Consider the following 12,857-nt stretch of genomic DNA (forward strand, 5'->3'; position numbering starts at 1 on the left):
TCATTTAAGGCTCCTTCTCTCAGTGTTTGGGCTACCTGCTTACTTTGATAAGACCAGAGCAAAAAATGGAAAAGGAGGGTTATTTATATAGCATGTAGTGTAATAGGACCCAGTTGCCTTTTAGAGGGGACTGAAACTTTAATATTTAATTGTACTATAATAATGAGTAGATTGTTACTTTTGGTGTAGGTCTGGGATTCATTTCAGTTCCATTTTTAACCTGCTGTCTGCGTATCAATCATGCTGTCCTTACTTCCCCTGTGTCCATCTTCCCCTCAAATTATATCTGTTCTTCTCAACATAATTTTATCATCTATCTTTGAATTACAGTACCACTGCAGCAATGCACAGTCCCTCTCCCCATTTGCCACCCGACCACTGACTTTGAACATACTGCTCCCAAAACACCCTCTTTGGCAGCTCAAATTCAGCGTGGAAGACAAGTCCTTTCATTGCACTTTGGCAGTTCACAATGATTTTTTCCAAAGTTTAACTGGTGATACATTTTCTTTTTCTTTTCCCCTTTCCTCCTGCATAGTTTACGTGTGAATCTGGACATGGGGAAAATTGTCTATAGCTGGGTGATCCGGAGAGATTCCAAAATCCCCGGGACTGTGGTTCGGTCCAGCACTATTCCTGAGCAGCTGGGGAGGATATCCTATTTGCTTACAGACAAAACAGGTATCTGTGTAGAAAACAACAGTTTTGAGTCATGGTATGTTGTTGATTGGATTTTGTTACCGTTTTGGCCAGCCAGAGAGTATAATGTAAGATTTCTTTGGACTAGAAGAAATATGCATTTCCTGTCACCTTGACAATATGACTTAATCAGTTTTTGAAAAAAATCTTGCTTTTTTTTTTTGTTCTGAATGCACTGTAAGTAGGGTAGGACAGGAGTATTATGCTACTTCAAAGAACACTTAAAGTGTGCTATTAAACCAAAAGCCGAGGGTAAAAATAAAATTAAAAGCAACTCTTTAGAGTTAGTTTTCAAAGGCAGATGAAGATAGCTTACATGTGCAGGCAGAAATGTACCATCAGTCTGTCTGCTGCTGTCCTTACAGTTTTAAAGTTGAGCTTGAATTCAGAAGACTGAAGCTGTAATGAAAAGCTTGTCTTACGTAAATTGAATGTCCCACTGAAGTTGTTTCCAGTGTTCTTTGGTTCCAACAGGACCAGAATTATGCTTTCAGCTCTTGCTGGCATTGACTTTGGGGTGAATCTCATTCTTATTTACTGGCACAGTGATGTGCACACCTACTTCCCAGGAGAACTGGCCCTCAGGTTTGTTAATACTGTCTTTTTTGCTGGCCTCAGCCTGTGCTGAGAGCCTGGTACAGTGACTGATTCAGCTTCTGGCCCAGTTTCTCTTGAATGTGGGGTACAGCAAGGATGAGAACATGTGGGGAATAGGCGTGTTGGTTCCCACTCTATGTCTGGTGCTGCTTCTGTCACAGGAACTCTTACGCAGAATGAGATGGTCTTCAAGCGACTTCACCTGGGAACGGTAGCTTACGGCCTGGACTCCATGGATGAAGTGCAGAGCCACATATTCAGTATATACACGCAGGTAGAATTAAATTTCATTTCTTAACTCCTTTGTTCACAAAACAGTTTTCCAGGTCACTAGGCTAATGGTGAATTAACATGGCAGGGATCTGCTTATTAACTATTACTTTTTGGAGAAGTCTGAAGGTCATTGGGTGCTTAATAGATAAATATTACCATGATTGCTTATTACATTCATAGATTGTTTCACATCCACCAGTCTTTAACTGCCACAGCACATGTGCAGATCTGCAAGTGTGAGTGTACGTGCCTGTGTCTCGTTACTGAGGTCTAACTGTAAAATAGCATACTTCTATCTAGATATTCACCACTTAGAGCAACCACAGCATTTGCTTTGTTGAAGAATTGGCACTGGGTAATGTTTAGTGGATTAAGTTGCTGTTTGAAATGCTGCTGTGTACTGGGGCAATAATAAAGGAAGAGGAACCATCAGTACTTGGTAAGCCGTAACAGAGAACAGTATACCAGCATCACTGCTTTAGGCCTGATGGTTAAAAAAGAAGATAGTAAAAGTGGGATTCTTTCACTGATGCACCAATTATCTTACATGGTGCATAACTGACGACTGCTTTGAGAACTATCTACACCTAAACAAGGCAGCGAAGTCAACATGTGAAGTATAGAACAGGAAAATCCTGTTTTGGGAAGTCTTTCCCTTGCATTCCTCTTTCAGTATCATGGGATGAGCCAGCATCTAAAAAGTCTTCATCTCTATTCTTAGACTTTTATTTCAGTTTTGTATGATAACCACGTAAAGCCATGTGACTTGTCTGGGTCAGCAAACTGTGTTCCTTAGCATGTTACAATAGACAAGATGCTTATGAATTGAAACTTCATATAGATAAATGCACTTCCTTCGTAAAACAAGTGATGAGGTTTTAATTAAGAATATTACTGCCTTTAGAAAAAAACAATCAGCTGTCAGTGGCTGATGTTCCAGCCACCCCTCTGAGTGGTACTTATAAAAGATTTAAGAATTGTCACTAATTATGCAATCATGGAAGCATGATTTTTCACTTTCTGTTAATAACCCTTCTCTCAACTGCAGCTAGAAATAACTTTTTTGTGACTTACTGACGTTTAGATTTTTTTCTTTTGTAAAATGTGATTCCAGAGATGCAATCTGGACACGTTAGTGATGGGTTACTACTCCCGTGTCATATGTCAAGCATATTCATTTCTCAATAGTTGTGGAATTGCTTCATTCCTACAGAAGCCACAGAAGTAATTTTCAAAGTGCCCATGCTTTTCCTTGCGCATGTACACCCAATGCAGTGAACTGGATTTTTCACGTCACATTGTTTTTGCTTTGCTCTAGAGTTTTTAGACTGAAGTACACTTTCTACACCTCCCACAAAGTGAAACATGAAGCCAGCATTCTTGCCTGGAAAAAGGCACTATGTACTGTAAATGGGGTTTTTATTTTTGGATTTTGTTCATGGTGGTAAAGATGCACAGCAGGTTTCCTTGGCCTCACTGGTCCGTTTGGTGGCATAGCTCTTCCCTGGGCAGATTGTCAGGCTGCAGTGTGCTTTTAAGTAAGCACATGATAGTTGATAAATACCTGGTATTTTGAGTAATTATCTTTTCTGCTGGCATGTGTCTCAGGTAACTTGTAACTCCTCTAGCCATCTCTCTCTTTCCCTCCTCTCCTTTCACAGCCTTCTTAACATCTGGTTCTTTTGGTGTTGAGACCCTTAAATGACTGAACTGTACTTTTAAAAAAAAACCCAAAACCCAAACAACAAAAAACCCAGACTTCAGATTTATTTGCCCTCATTTTGTACTCAATCTCCAGAGAAAACTTCACTACTGGTTAATTATTTGCCAAAGTATTCAATATGTGTCAAGAAAGTTTGGGTGACTGACTAGTCCAGCATGTGACTAGTGCTTTATGTCAATCTAAATGCACTTCAGCTGAGGGTTTACTGTTGTTTAATTTGGTTAAAGCCTGTTGCAACAGTGGTGATGAGCAGCAATATTAAACTTAAAAGACCTTACGTGTCCTAATCACTAGAGTGTGGAAGATAGCATATGGATTACACTGGTAAAGGATATGTCTCATAAACAGTTTATAATTACCAAGTGAGATTCCTTATAATGAGAAGCATTTGCTGGCAATGATTCATTTTGAACTGTAGTTCTTATTCTTTGCTCTTATTTTTACCATGTTGTGGCCTTTGACCTGGAAGTGAAACTTTTGTCCTCTTGACACTAAAGGTTAACAGAGCAGGAAACTAGATCACTGTGTGTCCCTTCTTCAACCAGGATAATTTAGTAATTGTGCAATTATCTGAAGACTCCCATTCTGATACTAAAAATAGTATTAAAAATTAAATGAATGTAATTAAGATTTTCTAGGTCCGTACGAGTCATCTGTTTTCTGGTTTTGGCAATTATATTCTCTTGCACATGAAACCAAATTGACTCTAAATTTGCAAAGCCACTGCTCTTTTGTGTGGCAAAAGTTGTTTTACTAAGTCTTCTGACTTTGGTCTTTCACCAATCAGTGTTTGGTGGATCTGCAACACAGGGTCTTTTTCTTAGAGTAATGTTCCAAACACTTAGGTAAATCTTTTGGGGCACTTTACTCCACCAGTAACAATGATAAAGAAGTTGCATTACACTGGGGTGTGTTCCCAATGATGGTTTGAGTTAAGGTATATGAAGAGCGCGTCTCATTCCTGGGAACACAAGAGTCTGCACAGCTGCTACATAGATGGTCTTCACTTGAAGTAAAAACTTAATTTAATTTTTTTTTTTCTGCAATAAGACTTTATTCTGCTTTCATTTTTTATAAGCAATCTCAGGACCCGCCTGCTGTGAAGGGCCTTACCTTAGCCACGAAGGTGCGTAAAACCATGAGCAGCCGAGTACATGAGGCGGTGAAGGCAATCGCGCTGTGCCACAACGTGACACCAGTGTACGAGTCCAACGGGGTGACAGACCAGGCTGAAGCCGAGAGACACTATGAGGACTCCTGCAGGGTGTACCAGGCCTCCAGTCCTGATGAGGTCAGTATCCATTTGGGTGTATAAAAATAAAACTATAGCCTTGCTTGTTGCTGAAAAAAGAGAGTTATTTGGTGAAAATACTCCAGTCTAGTGAAGGGGATAATATTTTAATGCATTTGTTGCACTGATAACCCATGAATAGACCATAAGTACCCTCTCAGCTGACATACTTCAGCCAAACCTGCGTCTCTGCCCGAAACTACAGAGCTACATGGTGACTAGTATCTGTCTGTTGTATCAGCCTCTGCATCACAGAGTTTTGCTCATGTTTCTGCAACTTTTGTCCAGGGTATATTTTGCAGTTCAACGCCATGAGTCCCTTTGACCACGTTTGGTAAATTATAGGCAATCTTGTCTTGGGCGGGGGGGGGGAACACGGCTTGTGGGAGGGGGTTAGAGCACTCCCACAAGTCAGCTTGTCCCTGATCTGCAAGGTGTTCGAACTTCCAGACCAAGTGAGAGGTTGTAAATCACGCTGGGTAGCACTTCTAACCCAGGACACATCCCTTCCCATGTGGATGGGACAGATCGAGAGTCTGAGTTAATTTCTGCAGAGTGAAGTGCACAAGAGTTTGTCTCAGAGCAAAGCTGTGCCCTGCCAGTTCTCTGCAGGCACCCAGTCCAGCCAGGGCTACATAGGGTGGTACAGTAGACAGAAACTTTACAGCACTCCAGAGACTTGATGGGGACTTTTACTGAACACTTGAGAGATCACGTTCAATGCAGGATTTAGGATTAAAGTGCTCTTTGCCACCCTCTGCAAAATCTGGGAAATCTAATTAGGGTGTTGTTTCCTTCTGTGACGAAGGCGGGAGGAATAAAATATGGTTTCATGTATTGGTTATGCTTCTTGGATACATCTTCTTTAGAGCAACCAAGGTAAAACAATTTGTTTTCTATTAATTTGTACAATTACACTTGCTCTGTGCCATTGAAAGAGGCTGAAGTTTGAAATGAATCCTACTGATGATATGAGAGCATATCACCCATTTGACTACATTCAAAGCATTCTGCCATTTATTGCCCCAAATAAAACAGATTTGCCTCTGATAATAACATTTTCACCTTTGACATCAGAAGAGAAGCTGGCTTTCTTCATTGTTAGAGGTGTGAAATTGTTTGCATAGAAATAAATCTATTCGTTAGAAGCCCAGCTATGTGAAGATTTTGAGATTGTTGCATGTATTACTGAAAGACTGGCACAGAGTTAGTTTCCACATTTCATGTACATTCAAAATATTCCCTATAGTGTTTTTCTTCCAAAGTAGGCAATTCATTCATTTCATATAATGTGTTCTTGTCTGTACTATACAAAAGCTGCATCTTTGCTTCCCCCCCCGCCCTCCTCCATTGATGTGCCTACAGTGACAGCAAGCACTTACTGCTCCCTGGCTTTGGAGCTGGTGAGCAGTGTGCATGCGTGTCCTCTCCCACCACATAATCTAGGCTGGTGTTTTGCTTACCTGCTTTTCTCCTCTAATGTGTTCCTCTCCCCTGTAAAGACAGCTTACAGAAAGCAACTGCCTTTGGATTGAAATGAGTTCTGAATGATTTCCAGATGGTAATTTTTGTGATCTGCATTTAAGTTGGGGTTTTTTTGGTTTGCTTGGGTTTTTTGTTTTTCCTAGAGCATTTACTGGCTTTTTTTTTTTTTTTTTTTTTGCACAGATCGTCTGTTTATTTACGTATATACTGTGGTATATAGTGAAGTCAGTGATTTTTTCTTTTCCTTTTTCACTTTATACTGTTCTGTCTTTAAAATATTTATGCAGCAATTTGTCTCAAATACCCAAGGGATTATTGTTTGTTTATTTTACTATAGCATGATAACTAATCCTTCCAAGATTATTGTTTGAATTCATTTTTCCTTTCTTGTGATGTCTTAAGTAGAGAATTACAGCAGGTTCAGAAATCAGATATGCTTTGCTACACTGAGGAAATCTTGTCTGTAGGTCTTAGATATACAAATATTGTTTAGACATGCTCTGTGTATGTCATACTAGATGGTACAAAACGCAGGATCAGCACAAGTCGAGTCCTTGAGAAGAGAGCGATGCTGTTAAATAATATTCCCTGTAGGGGAATGGCTTTGGACTCCTGTTAAAGCTAGCCTTTGAAATCCTATATCAATAAAATATTGCCATGGCAGGGAAGGTCAGTTTATGAAATGAGTACAAAAACCTTGTATTCTCTTTACTTTAACAGCAAGGGTAATTTCTACCAGTTGGCATAGGATTCATTTCCTGTAACAGAAAGCAGGATTTCCTAAATTTGTTTCCTGTGCACGCTGCCATTTAGAAGTCTTGAAGTATCTTTATTCAGATATCGGTTACAGCCTTGGGGCTCTGCAAGCCAGTTGTCAGTTGTAGCCATACAGTAACTAACAGGGGAAATGAAATAGATATAATCTGATCAGAGATAAGAGTGCCTGGGATTCCTGGGCAAACAGTCTTTAACCCTGACAACCCGCTGCAGCTGCCAGGACATGAAAGGGTGCACCGATCAATTGGTTTCTGCCTGTTGTCTGTCTGCCTAGGCAACCCTAAATGGGATGTTTGTAGAGCAACTCATGGCACAGAAGGATCAATTTGTCTCTTTAGAATGAAATTTATTAGTCGATATCCACTTCAGTGGTGGCTTAGGTAATTTAATTGTCGGAAAAAGCAAAGTTTGGGGGATAGTGTGCTGAGCTGCTGTAGCTGCTCTGCTTTGTAATGCTCAGATATGTATCTGACTTGGCCTGGACAGCTGCAAACTCCTGGAGTGCGGTCAGGGACTGTATTGATTTCCCCTCATCAGTGAGCATGGGCTGTCTTGAAGGTGTTTGAGGGATTTGAAGCCTGCTTTTAAATCTCCTCGGTTTAAGCTGTAAACATATTTTTGCATCTTGAAAGTTTCTCATCTTTTCATTGTGACTGAGAGCACCTCTAGTTATCCGTTTGCACGGCGCAGAGTAAACCTGTTCTGTCTCGCACTGAGCTGGGAATGTGCTCCCCGTCCCGGGGTTCCCAGACCCTGCCAGAAGAGCCATCAGCACTTTTGTTGCCATTGGTGTTGTCCACCAGTGCCGGGGCACTTCCCAGAGGCTGGGCCCGTTGTGTTGCCTGTTCAATGGATACGGTAATTCCAATGCTTTTAGTACATCTGATAGGAACACTTCAAAATTACATCGCTTTCCCTCTCAGTAATTATTCATTAAGCACTATAGAGGCTGGGAAGTGGCATGTTCAAAGGGGTCAGCCCCACTTCCCTCCAGTGTTGAATGCAGTTCACCTGGAGGGCCATTAAAGGCTGACGGGACCCACGCCTGCTCAGGAGCAGCATGGAAAAGGGGGATTTCTTTTATTATTCTTCCTCTTCCATTGACGTACCTCTTTGTGGTCTCGGGACCATCCAAAACGACTGTCGTTGCGCAATGCAATGCAGTTAGTTTGAAGCATGTCACGTGTGTGACGTAGCACTTCTGATGTGCTGCTCATCCATTTGTTCCTCTGCGCAAGGCTTGCTTTCAGGAGGTTTAAATGCTTCTTGACATAGGATTTAAAAGAGATGCTGGCAGAGAATGAGGGAGGAGGTGTCTGTGAAAGAAAGTAGCAAAGGAGATGCTTTAATGGGCTGAGCTGGGAGCAGAGATTTGTATCTCCAGACATTTGCAGCTTACCAACGTGGGCAAATCAACAGCCAGCACTGCGCACACTGAACATCGCATAATGTCGTGCTGTGAAAAAATCTCGATAATTATTTATTAACCCCAGAGTATTAGATACCCAAGCTCCATCTCTGCTCTGGGAGACTTTTAGGAGGATTATCTAACTGCACACTTTAATGCACCAAGGATGGCTTGAAGAAACTTTTGAAAAAGATAAGCTTGAAAGAGCCTTTGATTTGTTGTAATCTTTGTGAATAAGCCCGCAAAAACTTGCTAATATTAAACCAAATATTGATTCAAATCAATTTAAAGGTCTTTCAAGGCAAAGCCAACTCAACTCATTTTTTTTATCTGGTGATTTAAGACTACTCTATGAAAGGAAAAGTTTATTTTAAGTTGTCTTTTAAGCCTAATTGTGGATGAAAGGGAGCTGAGTTCACAAAAGATTCTCCAGTTAGACACAATTATATCAATTCATTTAGTAAAATCTTGACTCAATGCAAGTATTTATAGGTTCCATTTTTATCTGTATCTTGTGTATGTGATTTCCCAAAACAAATTCCATTTTTGTCTAAGGTATTTGTGGTCACTTAAGGCAGTAAAGGCAGAACCTGAAAGGCACAAGGGATAATTAACCTTCAAGTCAGCAGCAACCATGTGCCCGGCACTCTCATGCCTTTGAAAATGTCACTGTAAAATACTTCCAGTATTTCGTGTCTGTTTGGAGAAAGTATCCCTTGATCCTTTCTGGAGGCCAGTGATATATGGGCTCATGTCAGCTGCTGCTTCCATCCGTTACTGCCAAGACAGCTTCTAGAGTTAAACCCCCGTATCTCAGCAGGCTCAATCTTAGATGGATGTGTCAGCTGAGGTGGGGATTCTGAGGGGATTGTCAGGGAAGCAAAATAAAGGCTTTAGTCTTCTATCGTGACTCTGGTTGTAATCTAGTAAAAGCTTGTAAAGAATTCAATATTGTAGGTCCTTAAATACTAGAAGCTGCAATCAAAGTGATGGCCATGTAAGTTCAATTAAATGAGTTCTGGTGTGTGCCTTGAAAAATCTGGGGTTTGTTTGGGGTTTTTTGTTTTGTTTTTTTTTAATGTTTGAGGAGAAGGGGTTTTCTGCTAAGAAGTGTCTGTGAGCCAGCCTTCAGCTGTCTTGCTGATCGGTACAGAGGCTGAAAGTTGTTGAACTGTTACTACCAAACAGGTAGAGTATAACACAGAGCTCATTTTGTTTGTTTTTTTTTTAACATGAATTTTTAATGTGCTCTGCGTTAGTGTTTTTGGCTTTGATATTGTAAATCCAGGGTGAGTACATCGTTTTGAATTCTTGATTTCATAAACAGGAAACTGGGAAATAGCACATTCAAAAAATAAGTGTTTATAAAGAGATTTACCTAATGTGCCCAGGCAGAGGTTTGGGCACCCCAGGCCTGGGTGGAGGGTACCTGTGCCCGCCGTTGCTGAAGGGTTGTCCTTCAGGCTGTGGCAGTCAAAGGCAGGGAGCTGACCACCTCCTGCTGAGAGTCCAGGACAGCCTGGCAGCTGAATCAGACAGGAGCTGAGCTGCCCAAACCCCCAAAATACTCTTAGTAAGCTTCTAACCTCAGGAAAAGCCCACCTGAAAGAGCCATATCGGAGCACCTGCATATATGAAGAGATCCATTCTGTAGCACCGTTAATGACTAATGAACTTCTTTGCAGCCCCCACCTGCTATCCCTTCCCTTCTGGTGCTCCTCAGGGGAGGTATGGCATGGGCTGGCTGCCCTCACCGTGCCCTTCTCCTCTCAGGTGGCCCTGGTACAGTGGACCGAGAGCGTGGGCTTAACGCTGGTCGGCAGAGACCAGTCCTCTGTGCAGCTGAGGACACCGGGTGGCCACATCCTGAACTTCACCATCCTCCAGATTTTCCCTTTCACTTACGAGAGCAAGCGCATGGGCATAATTGTTCGGGTAAGTAGCTTCGCGTAAGCTCTCACCTCTTTGTGAATCTCCTGCTATTTTATGAAACAAAACAATTGCTCTCAGCTGTGCTCTTCTTCCTGGCTGAGTTTTGCAGTCTCTTCTACCTCAGGCTGTGTTGGTTCTCTGTTTTGAGTTAATAGCATCTCATTGCTGGGTTTGTTTAGCGACACGTCCTTTTCTTTGGCCATATTTGGCAGTAAGTGCTGTAGGGCCCTGGGACACCTTTAGTTTATTGACCTTTGGTCCCTTGCTCAAAATAATGAAGGAGCCCAAGCTTCAAGCACTTGGGGTGCATGTGTCCTCCACAGTTCCAGCTTCTTCCGGCTGCTTCTTCCCACTCACATTTTTAATTTGTCATGTACTCGGGGGTGGGTTTCTGCCGTGCAGCTCCCCATGTAGTTTTGTGCATACATCATCGGGGGCAATGTCAGGTTGGGAACGGGTTGTCCAGCCAGGCCATTAGCCAGCACTGCCACCAACTGTGGAAGTAACTCCTCGGCGATGCAATGGGGCCTCCAGGATGGTGCTGGGAAGGAAGAGGGAGCGCATTTCCCTCTGACTGTGAAACCAAGGGCCCTGAGGACTCTGCAAAACGTTGGGAGAGGGGTTTTGCTACAAGTGTGCAAGGAGACATAGGTGGGACTGGTGGGACATATGAGAGCTAAAATCTGAGTGTTTTGGTTGTGTCTACTGAACCAAGGCTCAGCAGCTTTGATAATCAGCAGAGATGCCACGTTATCTCTCAGGTAAGGCTGTTGTTTCAGGAAATCTTGAAGCCAGCACTGCCACCAAAAGAAATAGTCATGGTTACCCTGTCCCTGGGACCCAAACTGTGTGTCCCCTCCCACAGTGGCTAACGCAGCGAGGAGGAAGAGGAGCTTGGTAGGGGCAGGACTGTTCTCTCCAGGGGAGCAGGCACCAGCAGCATCTCAGGGAAGCTTAAGCTGACTTTGAAGCCTTGCTCTGTATCCCTGGGATTGTCTTTTCATCTGTCTAAAAGTTCTTGCCCTTCCTGTTGTGTCCATGCCAGTCATGCTGGCAGAGCTCGGGGCGGTTATACAGTGGACTGGGGCTGTGAGTCGACCCAGGTCACGAGTGCTTTCCTCCCATCAGGGTCAGCCAGGAGCAGGAACCCAAGCAGGTTCATGGGTCCAGCTTACGCTGCATCTCCAAAGCAGTTGTGGTGGTACAGCAGGGGGTGATGGAGACGGCAGCAAGCAGGAAGGAGGGAGGGGATCCTGGACCAATGCCACCACAAATAACTTCAGGGTATTGTTAGTGATTTTGTGGAAGTGCTCCCCAGATCTCTGCGAGGCATCAAAAGTCCTCTTTGGACCCCATGGAAATACAGCACCACAGGAGGAAGCACTTGTAGCTGCAGGGAAGTGTGGAGACTTTTTTTTTTTTTAGCTGATAAACAGCACCTGGAGCCATGCTGAGAACACTGTGTCATGAGCAGGGTTTGAAAATAGCTGAGTTAAGGTAAAAGGGTGCATTTATGCAAGTACCTTTAGCAGCAGCAGCAGGCACTGCACACGCTAAATACATGCCCAGCTGAAATGGTACACATAACTTTGTGGTTTTATATACAAATACAAGATCAGACTCTCAGAGAAAAAATTAGCTTAAAAAGAAAGAAGAAGAAGAAATTGTGGCTGTTAAAAACATTTGAGATCAATTGTCAACATTATCATCATTAGTTTTCAAGATAGTGCTAGAGAATCAATGTTAGTAAGATAAACAAACCCAGCTATGGTAAGGCACTTCCATTTGTCTACAAAGCAAACAAGGTGAAACAGTCTGAATATTTCTTTTGGAGATAATTAAAACATCCTTGTTATTTTTTACTGAGAGTACAGACAAGATAATTGGTACTAGGAATCTAAAACATGAATATGAAACCTACAATCCAGGGCAAGATATGATTTGTTGTATCATTTCATGGGATCTGCAGCTTTGTTATTTAGGGTGGGGAAAATAAGATTGGTAGGGATTTTTTTTTTTTTTTTTTTTTTAGGGTGTAAAACTATCTTCTGCCTCATGTATTTTAAGTTACAACAGTAGGAGGAGTAGCCTTTGTTTTTAGTTAGAAGCAGTTGGGATCAGTATTGCACATCGATAGAAGATTAATTTGGTCTGCTTTGTTGGCTGATGTTTGGTAGCTTTACAAATCTCAACTTTTCTGGACCCGTGGACGAGCACAGCCCATGTCAGAAACGGCACCATGAAGGGATGATGTAAAATGGAGTGACGCAGTGGTTGTATTCAACAACAACAAATATTACAGAGAACTTCAGTATTCCTGTTACCAAGAGATTTGGTGATAAAGATGGAACTGTAATATGTGCAGATAATTATTTTTGCAAACCCATGAAGGACAAACTGTGTTTAAAGCAGATTGAAAATTATTAAAGTTTATGCAAATGGCTGTATTTGTGTTATCCTACCTGAGTATCATAGAGTCATAGAATGGTTTGGGTTGGAAGGGACCTTAAAGATCATCTAGTTCTGACCCCCCTGCTATGGGCAGGGACACCTTCCACTAGACTAAGTTGCTCCAAGCCCCATCCAACCTGGCCTTGAACACTTCCAGGGCTGGGGCATCCACAACTTCTCCGGGCAACCTGTTCCAGTGCCTCACCACCCTCATAGTGAAG

At 42.3% G+C, this 12,857-nt stretch overlaps 1 protein-coding gene across 1 annotated transcript in view; it reads left to right on the forward strand.

The window, feature by feature from the left end:
• Positions 1–12,857, forward strand: part of ATP9A (ATPase phospholipid transporting 9A (putative)) — a 65,509-nt gene that overhangs the window by 31,059 nt on the left and 21,593 nt on the right. The window contains exons 12-15 of the mRNA XM_069805038.1: positions 539–681; positions 1,458–1,570; positions 4,371–4,583; positions 10,027–10,188. Of these exons, the coding sequence (XP_069661139.1) occupies positions 539–681; positions 1,458–1,570; positions 4,371–4,583; positions 10,027–10,188 (631 nt within the window). The remainder of the gene's footprint in view (positions 1–538; positions 682–1,457; positions 1,571–4,370; positions 4,584–10,026; positions 10,189–12,857) is intronic.

The sequence above is a fragment of the Haliaeetus albicilla genome, chromosome 2, assembly GCF_947461875.1.
Source record: "Haliaeetus albicilla chromosome 2, bHalAlb1.1, whole genome shotgun sequence".
NCBI classification, from domain to species: Eukaryota; Metazoa; Chordata; class Aves; order Accipitriformes; family Accipitridae; genus Haliaeetus; species Haliaeetus albicilla.